The sequence below is a fragment of the Notolepis coatsorum genome (assembly GCF_963971535.1).
Source record: "Notolepis coatsorum genome assembly, chromosome: 10".
Classification (NCBI taxonomy): Eukaryota; Metazoa; Chordata; class Actinopteri; order Aulopiformes; family Paralepididae; genus Notolepis; species Notolepis coatsorum.
The window spans coordinates 59,884,823-59,900,788 of record NC_140174.1 but is presented as its reverse complement, the minus strand read 5'-3'; the positions used below and the strand labels follow the sequence as shown (position 1 = coordinate 59,900,788).

At 46.4% G+C, this 15,966-nt stretch overlaps 1 protein-coding gene across 1 annotated transcript in view; it reads left to right on the top strand.

The window, feature by feature from the left end:
- The window catches only part of kif20bb (kinesin family member 20Bb), a 107,790-nt gene that overhangs the window by 16,093 nt on the left and 75,731 nt on the right, over positions 1–15,966 (top strand). Inside the window, exons 7-13 of the mRNA XM_084322730.1 lie at positions 719–779; positions 1,274–1,419; positions 3,391–3,463; positions 9,107–9,218; positions 9,614–9,694; positions 12,364–12,510; positions 13,366–13,528. Coding sequence (XP_084178856.1) covers positions 719–779; positions 1,274–1,419; positions 3,391–3,463; positions 9,107–9,218; positions 9,614–9,694; positions 12,364–12,510; positions 13,366–13,528 — 783 coding nt within the window. The remainder of the gene's footprint in view (positions 1–718; positions 780–1,273; positions 1,420–3,390; positions 3,464–9,106; positions 9,219–9,613; positions 9,695–12,363; positions 12,511–13,365; positions 13,529–15,966) is intronic.

Below are 15,966 nucleotides of genomic sequence, written 5' to 3'. Positions count from 1 at the left end.
GTGCATGGGCAAGGCTAAGAGAATTTTCAAAGACTCCAGCCACCCAAACAACTGCCTCTTTGAACTGCTGCGGTCAGGCAAGCGATACAGGAGTCTCATGGCAAGCACAGAAAGACTCAGAAGAAGCTTCTATCCCCAGGCCATCAGGATGCTCAACGAACAATAACACTATGTAACAACCTTCAAATGCACTCGCAGCACACACATCCACACGCACACACTCACTTTAAACATACAACTCACTGCAGCACCCACTTTAACCACTTTAGTACACCTAAGCACACTTTATATTTATCGGTAAAGAATTTGCACTACAACCCATACCTCATTACACCTTACTGTAAATTATATTTTACCTAAATTGTACCTCATCCCACTTCTGCTTTGCACTGTATAGTATATTGTATGGTAACTCAGTTACTTCTACTCTACATAGAGCATTGTATATATGTATATACTGAAAATTTTTGTCTACGTACTTGACTTCTATTTTATACTTGCTATACTTATTTTATTATTTATTTTTGCCTAGCACAGTCTCTGGAGCTAAACAGAAAGAAGCATTTTGTATAAAAGTATTCTGTACTTCTGTATGACAACTAATAAAGAAACTTGAAACTTGAACATGATTGGAAATGAAATGATTATTTTCCTCCCTTTCTTTATCTCTTTCTAACTATCTTATTTATATTTCTCTCTCTCTCCTTCTCTGCTTCAGAGTGACTGTCAGAGAAGCACCTCCAGTCAAAGTGCCACCGGCAGATCTACCTTTCTGGAAGGTTGGCATTCATCAACTTGCTTTTTTTCTTCCTCTGTATTTGTCTATCAAGTACTCATCCGTGTTTTCAGAGGACATTCTAAATGTAAATTAATTGAATGCATGTTTTATTAATTTGGCTTCTCTAACAATGGTGATATTGCTCCTTACTTTGGTGGCAGCGGCCGTCTACTGCTGAATGAATGTAGAGAAAACATTGCAGAATGTTGCTTTATTTCTACTTCTTACAGTTACAAATAGCATCCCTGTGTGTGTGTTCTTGTATATATAAACAAAGATTGTTTCTGTCCTTGTGTGGACATTGGTCTGCACCCATAAGGACATGGGGCTATAAAAACATGTGTTTTTAAGTTAGGGTAAGGGGGTTGGGGAATGAATGTAGCCTAGAGCTGGAAATTAGCGATTGGATCATCCAAGACACATGTTAATGCCAGGTCTGAACAGGGCTATGGAATGTCCCCACAAGGCATGAAACGTGTGTGTGTGTGTTACCAGGTTCCTCTCTCAGCAGTGACAGCAGTGTTAACAGTGGTTCTGAGGGAGACAGTTTCTCTCTGGACGTCGACTCCGTCACCAAGTTCTCCGTCTGGGTCTCGTTCTGTGAGATCTACAACGAGAACATCCACGACCTGCTGGAACAGGTAACCCTGGTTTGAAATCACTAAGCAGGCACGGCTGGCTATCGAATCGTTCGAATTGAACAGTAGAATCCATAGAACAGTGTATCGAAAGGTGACATAATTGTTAGACTAGAAGTCTTTATTTGTCATGCAGTTTTTTTTAACACACACGCGAGATCGGCGACCCACAGGAACACACACACACATGCACTGAGTCGCAGATGAAATGTCTCTCTGCACTTTTCCCATCCCGTTGTCCTTTCCCCCCCATGGGCAGCCGGGAGCAGATAGGGCGTCAACGTGAGCCGCGCCCCGGGGACCAATCCAAGTGCTCTGTCCGTCTTTGTCAAGGACGCCACAGCGTTAGCGATCTGTTGTGCATGTTTTTCCATTGGGTTTATCTTATCGGGGGGGAAACCCTTGCGAGCATGGTGAGAACATGCAAACTCCACACAGAAAGGCCCGGGAGATACCCCACCTGAGTACCTGCCATCATGGAAACCTGGTCCCCAAGCGGGAATCGAACCCTGGACCTTCTTGCTCAGCGTTTCCGTTAGCCGGTAATTACCGGTATTTGACCGGCAAAATCTGTTGAAGTCCGACGTATTTAATCTCTCCGGTCTTAATGTCCGATGAAAATAATTCCCTGAGTCTAAGCACAATTTGATTATTTTAATTGTATTAAAATAGGCTAAAATTAAATAGCCTATTGCGATGAACGAAACAATCATTACATTTGTTTCATCGTTGCTTCTAATAATGACAACGACGTTGTCAGCGAGAGCTTAGTGCTGGGTGTGCGAACTTTTGTGAAGCTGCAGAGCCGGAGCAGCAGCAGCACAATGCAGTACTCCAGCAGTACTCCAATTCAGCCATTTTCAATTCAATGTTGGGTGGGGGGCGCTGCTGTGCGGTCCCCAGAAAAGAGCCAATAACAGCTGAATCTGCTGCTCTGCATCGACATACTCTCGCAAATAAGTCATTGGGAGGTGGAGAGAGAGAGAGTCGTCACGCAAACCCACGATAATGTTGCCGTCTCTCTGCCAAATTTCTCAGTTCTTCGCTTGATATAATTAATACAAATGTCCAATATAACGGAATTCGTTAGCTCATAAAAATGTGATTATAACAGACTGTTGTTTATTAATGTCAGGCAACTGCCCACAGACACCTATTTGATTTAAAGTCGGCAGCAGCACGAGTCTCGGGACTTATTTTATTTGGAATATAATGACTTTATACGCTAAAGTAGCCTAGTTTTAAGTAAAAAATATTATAAATCTACATGCCTTGATGATGTCATTCTTTTGTTTTGTTGTCATTCTTTTGCCTATCAATTGTTTTTAAGCTCAATAAACTCTGACCTGAATTTCTCTCATTTGACCGGTAGATTGAAATCTACCGGACACTGAGGCCGGCAACAATTTTTTCTAACTGAAACCCTGTGTGAGGCGACAGTGTTAACCACTACACCACCGTGACCTCCTTTCTTCTGCTGACCTGCCAAGTGTTCTCCATGTCCTATTTTTGTTATTCTGGCTATTTTCTTTTGCTATTCTGAAAATGCAAATGTTTATATTGATAAAAACACATGCACATAATTTTGGTATCTGTATTGAATCTTTGAAAACATTATTGACTTGGCTCCCCTGGGCGCATATGCATATTGTACATTGTTTCTATATTCGGCGTGAACAACTGATTCGAGAAGACCACCATCTTCTTTATAAGAATCGGGAAGGTTCTTCATTTGGTTCGTTCTCAGTGTCTAACCCTAACTAACCTTACTGTCATGCACTTGTCCTAATATACTAACCTACACTGTAGCAGTGTAGCACTCAACACTTTGATGAACATTGTTACTCAGCTGATAGAGTTGTGCCCTTCCTGATGACTTGTCATACAGAACTTGTAAGTTGCTTTGGATAAAAGCGTCAGCTAAATGACTAAATGTAAATGTCTGAATGTTCTCCATGTGCTCTGTTGGAACAGCTTCCTGGTGGAACACACAGGAGAACCGTTCTACGACTGTCCCAGGATATCAAGGGAAACTCTTTTGTCAAAGGTAGGATAGGCTGTTTGTGAGGGGACCGGGGTGTCATCTTTGTGTGAGATGGCTTGAATAAAGTTATATTATCGTACTTAGCCATCGCGTCCCGCTCTTAAGCCTATCGAGATATACCTCATCTCATGTACCTACTGTACTCCATCAACGAAAACAAAAATACGCCCATCACCTGCCGGGCCCCGCCCCAATAGAGGCGTACTCTATAAGATACTCGGCATGGTCACCAAACACTCTTCCTCTATTTTCGTTTCCATCATAACGGTCGCAAGACGCCTTATGTAACTAGTGCTATGAAAAGATTAGAGAAATTGCGTAATGTTGAAAGTTTACCGGAGGTTTGCTTACCCCTGGAATCTTCGGGGCATGTTTCAGCGACATGTCGGGCCTATTCTGATGTTTCCTCGTCTGGTGGCAGCAGGACAAGGAGCAGCGTGCAAGGTTTGGCTATCGAGCCGGCTTGTACACAGGTAGGCCCTGTGTCATCAGGCATTGATGTTGGTGTTAGTAATGCTGTGGAGTGTGTTTCGGCGCCAGGGGCGGGGTGGCTTGGTGAACGTTCCACTGCAGTGGACGATTTCCTGGCTATCCTGGAGCATGCTGCTTACACTAATGCTACTAATGCTACTGCTAATGTTGATGCTGAAATGGGTCGTTGTTCTAATATTCCCCGCCGTGGGACGTTGCCGCTTTTCCCTCCTCTTGCCCGGTTCATTGATGGTCAGTCGGTTGCTAATGTGGGGGGTTTCGCTGAGTCTTATTTACCTTTTGTTCGTGGTGTTATATAGATCTTGACTCAGTCGCAAGCTATAACTGCGGGGAGGATTAGGATGCTATCAACGTTGTTATTAGGCATGTCTGGTTGGGGCACTCTCCTCTTGGGGAAGAGGATAGGTTTTCTCTCCTCACGACTCCTTTTTCCACGGAAGGACTTTTTGGTCGTTCTGTGGAGGCGCAGGCGGTTGTTGATCTGGGTCCCACACCGCCTCACGCTGTGCAGCCAGAGGTTGGAGCACGGCCTCGTCAACGACTGGCGAGGCCATCGACAGGCGGCCATGTTTCCCCCGCCAGTGGTACCCTGGGCGGAGAGTCAACAGGGATCCACAAGGCCGACAGCCTTTGCGGCCGAGGGATCGGCCATTTTGGGTGTATTCGGCTTGGATAAAACAAGTCGTCGTCATTCTGCCGCAAGCAGCCCGCTCCCTGTTCAATCCTCTCTCCGTTACCCACGGAAGCGGGGCTCTGATCGTTTTCCTTTGGCTGCGGGCCGCGAACCTTCTTTGAAGCGCATGCGGCCCCACTTTTCACTTCTCATGGGGACAGGGGCTGACACCCAGTTGATGGCTGAGCCTGGGTCTGTCCGTGAGAATGTTGTGCTATCGCGTGGCTTCTGCACCACACGTTGTGTGATGGGTGAGCCTGGTGTTACGGCTGCCACTAGCTACAGTGGTCAGCAGGGGGACTCGAGGCCTCTTCTGTTGAATGCACAGCAAGGGTTACCCCGTACTCTCCTTCGCCAGGCGGGGTGTCACGCTGACGCCTCCCACTCCCGTGGTCTGCAAAGAAGAGGCGAGCGTGATTTGGGTGATAGCAATATCACTGCAGGGCTACGGCGTGTAGGAGCCCATGGGGTCCTCATGCCTTGCGTGTCTAGCTGTAGAACAACTTCTCAGCATGCGCTAGAGGGGTGTTCAGGGGGGGGGGTGTGTGTCAACCAGTTTGATGACAGCTTCTCCCGTATCAAACCGGCCCTTTCTGTCGGGGTCCCCCCTTGGGTGCGTCGCACAGCGGGAGGGACCGGGCCAACTATCTACTGTTCCTTGCGGCCCAGCGTCAGTTGACGGCGGGTGCACTGTGGGATTATTTTCACATATGGCGATAAGAATGCCGTTTGAAGGGGTGGATAGAGAGAACGTTGAGGGAGGGGCTTGTTTTGCAGTTCGCACAACCCCACCCTCCGTTCTCTGGTTTGGTGCCGACCCTATTGTCAGGGTCAGAAGCAGTGACAGCCCTGGCCGACGAGATCCAATCTCTGTTGGCGAAGCAGGCCGTAGTCGTGGTCCCGAGAGAGGACGCGATGTCAGGCGTCTACTCCCGTTATTTTCTGGTGCCCAAGAAAAAGGGGGGTGTCAGACCTATACTGGATCTGTCCGCGTTCAATCGGTTGATTGTAGCGAGACCATTCAGGATGTTGACCGTCAAACTCCTTCTGCTTGCTGTCAGAAGGGGAGACTGGTTCACCTCCATAGACCTGAAGGATGCGTATTTTCACATCCCGATTTTCCCTCCTCACAGGAAGTTCCTGCGGTTCCTGTTTCAGGGCGTAGCGTACGAGTACCAGAGGTTGCCGTTCGGCTATTCTCTGGCTCCCCGCACATTCACCAGGTGCGTAGCGACTGCGCTAGAGCCTCTACGTCGTCGGGGAATACGGGTTCTATTCTATCTCGACGACATTCTACTCCTCAGTCGTTCGGAGGAGGTTGCCAGGTCTCATACCAGGCTGGTGGTGGAATTCCTCACCAGGCTGGGTTTTGCTGTGAACTGGAAGAAGAGTACGCCTCTTCCCAGTCAACAGGTGGAGTACTTGTGCTTGACGCTGAGGTCAAGGCCCATGGTTGTAACCCTCTCGGAGCAGCGGCGGGTGTCTATCCTTCATGTGCTCGGGGGTTTCCGTCTGGGAGGGACGGTCACAGCGCTGCAAGTGATGCGCCTGCTCGGTATGATGGCGTCTGCTCACACGGTGGTTCCTCTTGGCCTCCTCTTCATGAGGAGGATACAGAGGTGGTTTTTCTCTATGGGAATAGATCCGGTGAGGGACAAATAAAAACGGTTGACTGTTCCTTTGTCGATATGGGGAGATCTCGCCCATTGGAGGAGGCTGGGTATCCTCACCATTGGGGTCCCCATGGGCAGCAGGCGCTCACACGTCACGGTCTTCACCGACGCCTCTCTCACGGGTTGGGGAGGGACGTGTCGGACCAACGCAGTGGGGGGCAGCTGGACGAAGGTCCATGCTGGCCCCTCTACCCCGCACATCAATGTGTTGGAATTGAAGGCGGTCCTCCTGGTCCTCAAACGGTTCGACCACCTGGTGGTAGGTGAGCATGTTCTGGTCAGAACGGACAGTATCACTGCAGCGGCGTATATCAACAGGCAGGGTGGGACTCGTTCCATCCGCCTGCACCGGGCGGCGGTCGAACTTTGGCTATGGGCATCTCGCAGGCTGCGCAGTCTGAGGGTGCTCCACATCCCTGGTGCAGAGAATGTGGGCGCGGATATGATGTCTCAGGGCGGTCCTCGTTACGACGAGTGGGAACTCTGCCCCGACATAGTCAGGCAGATCTGGGATCGCTTCGAAGTGCCCCTTGTGGTTCTTGGTCAGTCGAGCAGATCATCCCCCCTTGGGGGTGGATGCCTTCTCGATCTTTCCATGGCCGCCCGGTCTTCTGTACGCCTTTCCTCCTGTACAGCTGTTGGGTCAGCTGTTGGATCGGATACGGAGGGAGCGCAGGACGGTGATCCTGGTCGCGCCGGACCGGGGCACGGCAGTGTGGTTCCCGGTCTTGATCCAGCTACTGGTCGCTCCGCCTTGGGTTATTCCTTGGTCGGCGATGGCCCTCTCGGCAACACGGGTCGCTGTTCCAGTACCCGGTGTTGAGCCAACGCCTGTTGGTGTGGCTGGTGGGAGGGTAAGTGTGGAGAGGATGGACCCTTCTGTGGTTAATACCATCCGGAATGCGCATGCTCCCTCCACTGTCGCGCTTTACGCGGGCAGATGGCGTATATGTTCCAAGAGTGGTGTAAGGCGGGGGGCCGGGACCCAGTCTCCTGCCCCCTGGATGCTGTCCTTGGTTACCTCCAGTCTCTCCTTGGTAGACTGTCTGCTTCGACGGTGAGGGTATATGCAGCAGCTATATCCTCCTATCATGAGGGATTTGAGGGGGATGTCTTGTTCAGCCACCCTCTTGTGAAGCGTTTCCTGCTTGGCGCTCGACGCGCTAAGCCGGTGCAACGCTCTTTGGCTCCGAGTTGGGATCTTCAATTGGTCCTCGTCGGTTGTCCTTGGCCCTGTTTGAGCCGCTTGAGCAAGCGCCGTTGGGACGCTTTCAAGACCGCTAAACGCGTGGGTGAGCTCTGTGCTCTTTTGGTACATCCAGAGTGCCTGTCTTTTCGTTCCGATTGCGGTGCCACTCTGCGGCCTAATCCTGCTTTCGTGCCTAAAAATATCCGGAGTTCCTTCCGCTCCAGGGATATTGTGGTTCAGGCGTTTCATCCGCCTCCTCACGCTAGTGAGTTAGATGCAGGCCTTCACCTGTCATGTCCGGTCCGTGCTTTGGGAATTTACCTCAGCCGTACTCAGGACCTCAGGGTTACCGATCAGCTTTTTGTCTGTCACGGTGGTTCTCGTGCCGGTAAGGCACTATCGAAACAGCGCCTGTCCCATTGGTTGTGCGAGGGCATTGCCCTCTGCTACACGTTGGCCGGGCTGGATCCCCCTGGGGGCGTCAGGGCGCACTCCACTCGTGGGGTGGCTGCCTCAGCCGCTCTGCTGGGTGGGGCCTCGTGGAGGACATCTGTGCTGCAGCTTCATGGTCCTCCCCGGGCCCCTTTGTAAGGTTTTACCTCATGGACATGACCGGGGATTCTGTCTCCCAGGCGGTTCTGGGGTCTGTGGCCTTTCCTGCTTCCCGTCCTTTGGTAGGGTAGCAGGAGTGTGTGGGTATGGGCCACAGTGTGTTGGGTCACACGTGGTTCCGCCTGTGCTGTGTGTTCAAGGGGTTCTAGTTCCCTCTTGCTCGCACTCGGGTGGAGTTGACTGCGCCCCCCCTTCATTAGGAAGGATGGGGTGACTGGACTCCCCAACCCCTTGATGTGGGCTTACGGGTCCTCAGGGGGTACATCTGTCCGGCCTCACGTCCGCTCTACCCCATATCTCGATAGGCTTAAGAGCGGGACGCGATGGCCAAGTACGATAATATAAGGGGTTAAACATGCTAACTAATAAAAATTACAGCAGGTTAACGCATGTAATACAGAATGTAACACACGGAAAAATACTACTATTAAAATAAGACTAAGACGTTACTAAGATTAACGATTAATGTTAACCTAGTTATATGAGTACTGGCTAAGCGTCCCGCTCTTAAGCGGCCCTGAGTTCCCTTGGGAAATCTTTTCCTGGAAACGGGTTTTTTGCGAGGAAGAGTGTTTGGTGACCATGCCGAGTATCTTATAGAGTACGCCTCTATAGGGGCGGGGCCCTTTTCATTGATGGAGTACAGTAGGTACATGAGATGAGGTATATCTCGATAGGCTTAAGAGCGGGACGCTTAGCCAGTACTCATATAACTAGGTTAACATTAATCGTTAATCTTAGTAACGTCTTAGTCTTATTTTAATAGTAGTATTTTTCCGTGTGTTACATTCTGTATTACATGCGTTAACCTGCTGTAATTTTTATTAGTTAGCATGTTTAACCCTTTCAGGTATATTATCTCAAATGTGAGATTAGTATGTTTATTTCCCGTCAGCTATTGATATTAGCAAACACAATTTTTTTTGAATGTTCATGTTGAAACCGTTTATAGAGCTCTTTTCTAGAAACTGTTAATAAAGCCTGTTGAATAAACCTGTCTCTTCCAGACCTGCGTTGGGTGCAGGTCAACAGCTCTGAGGAAGCCTACAAGATCATGAAGATTGGTAAAAAGAACCAAAGCTTCTCCGCCACTCGACTCAACCAGCTGTCCAGCAGGAGGTAACAGCCAATCACCATATAGTAGGAAGTGAGATGGTCAATTGTTATCAAACAAACACTGCCCTCTTTTCTTGATCCTCCATTCACAGCTGTTGCTTCACAAATCACAATCGCGTAGTTTGTCCGAGGGATCGGGTCAAGAAAGGAGGGTGGGGTTTGAGATTGGGTGGGATGCCAAAACATTCAAACATTATGCCTTTGTTGTTTTCTGCATCATTTCAAGCTTGGTTTGCCATGGTAATTTTCAAAACATTCTGTTGAAGCAACAGCTGTGATTGCCGTTTGAGATGGGTGCATAGCAGAATCTCTCTTGTATTGTTTGGATTCATCCCAGTCAGGATTAGGGTTGGGAGATGGGAACGGTATTTGACATAATGTGACTTGATTTTCTGCAGCCACAGCATATTCTCCATCAGAATCCTGAGGATTGAAGATGCCGGAGTCCCCAGACTGCCCAGAGTACACACCATCAGCGAGTGAGTGGCGGTTTCTGAACAGTCCTCAGTTCCTTCCTACCACAATCAGACAGAAGCTACTAACCCTACTGCCCACACTCTGTACATTGATCGTACATTGATTGTGTCTGTCCTTCTATGTAATAATAATACATTTTATTTGTAACAAATCTCAAAGTGCTACATGAAAGGAGATAAAGATAATAAAATAAAAATGAATAAAACAACCAATGAAATGAAAGAAACATTCAGATCAAAGTCAGCTCTAGACAGCTAAAAAAGAAAATATCACGTTTTTAAAAACACACAAGGCATCAGTAGGTCCATTTAGGCAAATGCCTTGTTAAAAATAAATGTTTTATTCTCCTTTTTCTCTGTTTTTAATTAATTTTCAATTAAGAGTATCCATTGTTGGACAGGGTTGAGGGTGAACCTCTGGAACTGACTGATACGTTACCATCCGCAAAGCTGTCGTTACTACAAAGGCACGATTACGTTAGATTCCAATTTTAAAATAAACCAACAGACGTTATATATACCTTCCATCAAATGTCTATACGTCCATTGACGGATCAGAGTAGCTGTAACTGAGGGGTACAATTCCCTGACTGTATTGAATAAGTATGGTATCATTAAACCACTACTGAGTTATGTACATTACTACTGGCCATACAGTACACAGGTATATGTGATGAACACCCACACAATAACACGGCTTAACAAGGAAAGTACTGTTTGTAATATTTATTAGAAGAGCACCAAGATTATCTTACATTTATTAAGAATTAGAGTTGCGCTTGTAAGGGCGAAGAATAGGTCAAGAGCGTAAGTCCATGAGCATATTACGAAGGGGATAATTAATACCACCTGTAGCATAAGAATTATATAAGGCACACTCGTAGGTCAGCTGGAGATACTAAGGGGGTTCCCTCCGGTTGTAAGCCAGCAGGGGAGAGGAATGTTCGGGAGCAAAAGTCTGGATCAACGAGGAATCAATAAGCTCCAGCTACGGGAGTCGGTACATATACTCCCCTCAATCGGCAGACAAAGCAGCAGCTATAATCCAAGTATGCGCGACAGCATAGGTGAAAGCCAGCCAGCCTCTTCCTAGAGACGGGCTCGAGTGATGCTCCTCACGGGTAGATCCCACACAGCAGCGGGTAGACGGTTCTCTGCTCCAGCAGCCACAGTACCAAAGCAATAATAATCCAGCCGGAAAAGGCTCTGCATTCACCGGTGTAGATTCTCCGGTGCACGGTACTTCACATTAACTAGGTCGAACTTGACGTTATTTCACTAAGCTCTGACACTTTTACTATCCTATTCGCACGCGGTTCTAAGTGCTCTATTTAGACGCAAGGTTGCTCACTTCACTTGGTCGTTGACTCGTGATGAAGGCTTTACTAGTAAGGAACGAACGATACGTTGAACGAACGTTTTAGGATAAGACAAGACTACTGCTGTATCCACCTGCGACGTATTTATACGTAAGGTGAATAATCTAGTGCCAACCTCAGTTCTGTCTCGTATTACTGCGCAAACCTAGGCATGTTGAGACATGTCTTAGCGGTGGCTTTGAACTAGACATTGGGGGGTATGGCCGTGGCGCCTAGGGGGTCGCTGTCCAATAGGAGAACGAATATTATGGTCTGGCTTGTACCTAGGTAAAGGGATATTCCGTGTATATGTACAAAGAATATACAAGGGATATCAGACGATATACAAATATTATACATGGGATCTCAAGCAATAAATATATATATTCGGTTTAATCTGACCCTTTGTAACAGTAGCTGCAGCCTTAACAGTAGCAATAATCTGCATCTAACTTGGTTGGGCGTTTAATCATTTGTGATGGAACAGAGAGCGGCTGTATGAAAAGCTAAATCTAATTTCTATCATTACCTAAAGTATTAACGCTGCAGGTGTCATTTTTATATTGGATATTGTGGTGGAAAGTAGCCGGAGCTGAATAACTTACTCAGTCAGAAGAGACCCGGTTAATACAATGTATTAACTCAGTCAAAGTATCAGAGAATGGCTGGATGACTCCCAACGAGGTGACTAGCTCGGAATGAGAGAACCCCCACTGAGTGAGGAACACCTTTATACCTATAAAACTGAGAGGGGTGGGGGCCATAGAGGTATAAGGGTGTCATGACATTTTGTGGAAAGGTACGGGAGGGTTTATTGGGGTTAAGAATGGGGTAGGAAGGGAAGATGGGTGAGGGAGATAAAAAGATGTGGGGGAAGACCACAATATTCTTTCAAATGATCGTATGATGGAATCTAGGATAAAGTCAAAGAACATGTTGTTAAATGAGGCTCGGTCTGCTGGATAACCTTTACCTGTAAGAATCCTGATTTTAAACCTGACTGAGTCCTAACCTGACTCCTATCATATGTCCTGACTCCAGGACATGTGATAATTTCACCTAAAACTTACAGATGTGTTCTGACATGGATAGGATTCTATCTCTCTCTATATATATATATAGAGAGCGAAACCTACGGTCCAATAAAATATAGTTACAGTGCAGAAACTTTTAGTAAAAATTTTTAACAAAAGGCAAAGATCCCTATGTGCACCGATACGGTCAGGGACATTACCAATAGCCCTAGAGACCGGCAACAGTATCTATATATGTATTAGTATTATATATGTCCATATAATTTGGTGTGTTTTCCAGGTTGTCTCTGTGTGATCTAGCTGGCTCTGAGCGCTGTGCTAAGACCCAGAACAGAGGAGATCGTCTGAAAGAGGCAGGGAACATCAACACCTCTCTACTGACCCTGGGGAAATGTATGAACGCACTACGACTCAACCAACATGCCAAGTGAGTACTGGTGTAGTGAATACTGGTTGTAGTGAGTGGGTGTGTACAACACCGTGTTCTGTGCCGGTAAATGGACTGCATGTATTTTAGGAGTGTAATGATGGACAAATCTTTAGATCCAATATGAATTTGGATTTAGAGGTCATAATTCGATTAGATTTTCAGATGTTTTTATGCTTTAAAATGTGTTCATACTACAGAGCTCTTACCATATACAGTACTACAAAAGCTTGTTTAAAAAATATATTATTATAATAATAGTGTGTGCATAACATACCCTTCTCCCCCCTCCCATTCTATGCTGACATGATGCCTAGTTTAGACGACAAATGGGGGGAAATTAGAGACCTAGGAACGAGAATGAGAGGAGAATCGTTGATGGTTTTCAATAAAAAAAAAAAAATGTCTGTATGGAGATTGTTACTTCCCTAATTCATATATCTAGTCATCCGACCACTCAAAGCACCTTACAACTTATGCCACTTACATGATCACCCATTCACACACACACACTGCGGAGGCAGCCATGCAAGGCGCCAACCTGCTCGTTGGGAGTAGTTAGGGGTTCAGTGTAGAGCTGCGACTAATGATTATTTAAGTAATAGATTCATGTGATTACTTTATCGAAGTGCATCTAAAATTATCACAGACTATAGATGTTTTGGAACATTTAACTGCCACCAATGAAATGTTTTGAAGCATCGATGTAACAACGAGTAATTATTATTATAACAACTCTCTTTCTCCTTCCCTCTTTCTGTATTGCTCTACCCCCTCTCTCTCTCTCCCTCAATCTCATTCTCTCTCACCTCCACATGGTGTCTCTCTCTCTCTCTCTCTCTCTCTCTCGTCTAGGTTTAAGCAGCATGTACCGTTCAGAGAGTCCAAGCTGACCCACTACCTGCAGGGCTTCTTCTGTGGTCGAGGTAAAGCCTGCATGATAGTGAACATCAGTCAGTGTGCCTCCATGTACGACGAGACTCTCAACGTGCTCAAGTTCTCTGCTCTCGCCCAGAAGGTGTGCCATGAAACACACGCATATATACACACACACACACACACACTGTTAGTGCCGTATTTTATTGCATTTATCTTAGTGAGTTTGGTTATTGAATATACTATTACTATCTATTGATGAAATCAATTATCAGTGTATGCTATGGCTCAGGGGTAGAGCGGGGCGTCCAATGATCGAAGGGTTGGTGGTTCGAATCCCGCTCAAGCCCATGTCCATCCCATTGCCGTTGTGTCCTTGGGCAAGACACTTAACCTACTTGCCTCATATGAATGTGTATGCATGTGAATGAATGTTGGTGGTGGTCAGAGGGGCCGTAGGCGATGATTATTCGCCACGCTTCCGTGAGTCTTCCTCAGGGCAGCTCTGGCTGCAATAGTACCGTAGCTTACCACCACCGGTATGACTGTGTATGAACGAATAATGGACTCTGTGAAGCGCTCTGAGTCAGAGAAGAGCGCTATATAAATCCAATCCATCATCATCATCAATAATATGTTTTCAAATTAGGCCTGCACTAGGGGTGGACGGTATAAACGGTATACGGTATAAACGGTATGAATTTGCTCTACGGTATGGATTTTGACTATACCGTGTAACCGGTAGAGCAGCTCTAAAATAGCAATGACGTCATTTAACCACAGCGCGACTATTTCACTCGCATTTGCCCCTAAAAATAGATAGAATTAGTCATAGATAATAGATATGTGCAAACTGGAAAAGGTTATTTAGGAGGCTTCGCGCAGTGTCCGTGTCAACACGCAATTGTCATTTCATAATAAACACATATCACCGCGGCGCACAGCAAGTTTCAATTTCAGTTCCTGGCATTTTTAACCAGTGGAGAAAGGTAGGAGATTTCCCTATCGTTTTTCTTATATGAATTATTCTACGTTAATAAAACATACCTGGTGATCAACTACAGTTTGCTGTAAACATTATGATATGTGTGTAGTGTTATGATAACGACGGCTGCAGCGGGAGGACGGCTGCAGCAGTGGATTTGCGAATAGCATGCAGCTGCAGAGCCGCAGAGCCAGGGGCGCTTTCAGGTCCGGTCACAGGCCCGCTCAACAGCGCCCCCCACCCAACGGCTGAATTGCCAATGGCTCAATTGGAGTATTGCACAGTGCAATACTCCAATTCAGCCATTGGCAATTCAGCCGTTGGGTGGGGGGCGCTGTTGAGCAGGCCTGTGACCGGACCTGAAAGCTCCCCTACTCTGTGGCTCTGCAGCTGCATATGCTTCTAGCAAAATCCAGCATCCAGCCCCGCTGTTGGCAATGGGAGCAGCACGGAGTCTCGACTCGGGACTTATTTTATTTGGAATATAATGTCTGTATACGCAAAAGTAGCCTAGTTTTAAGTTAAAATATTATAAATCTACATGCCTTGAGGATGTCATTCTTTATATAGCCTGCCTATCAGGCAAAAAAAATTATTCTAACGGAAACACTGATACCGTGATATATACCAAGTCAAGTCAAGTCAGTCAAGAGTTTTATTTGTCACGGCATACAAGTATACAATGAAATGCGGGTGGTCTTGCCCGCAACGATGTGCAATACAGTGGTACAACATATAATAGAATCCAATAAAAACAACATTGTGCAATAAACAGGTAACAGGTAACATGGTGTGACATCTCGGTATCTGTACATAGTTATTTACAGAGCATATAGGACATGTTAGGTAGCTTTGGTAGTGCAATACACTGTTACTGTTGTTATACTAATTTAAAGTGGCCTTTCCTTTGGCTGGAACAGGCTGTTATTGGGGTGGTGGGGGTCTTTCATTATTCTGCAGGCTTTGGACCGTTACCGTCTATGCTTCAAATTATACCGTGACAGGGCTGTACGCTAAGCTTTTTCATTAGGGGCACACTTGCCCCTAAATGAGAAATTTAGGGGCAAAAAATATTTTTTAGGGGCACATTTTTAAATAACAATTTTACCATTATTTATATCGATTGTTTTTGATTTAAAAGAAAAAAAGAAAAAAATTATTTTATATAATTTTTTTTTAATAAAATATATATATTATATAATCATACTTGTAGTTGTATTATCTGCGAGACATCGCCACCACGCAACAAGTCAAAATGCTCGCTATATGCAACCAGCTCCACTGTCTGTGTGTACTCGAGTAGCCTCCAGCTACGGCCAGGATTCTCCGGAGCTGCAGCTGGACCCTATACTGTAGCCTCCAGCTACGGCCAGGATTCTCCGGCGCTGCAGCTGGACCCTATTGACTATATTCAGCGTGCCCTCAGCTCGAATACGCATCGACTCAGTGTTATAAGACATTGATATCAGGAGCTATCTGTAGCTATTTAGTTTAATGGGACGTTTCGTTTTGAACAGTGAGCTAACGTGAGCTATCATGCACTACTAGACTTGCTGTAGCATTTGTTGATATCAGTAGCTAGCCGGCTGGCAGGC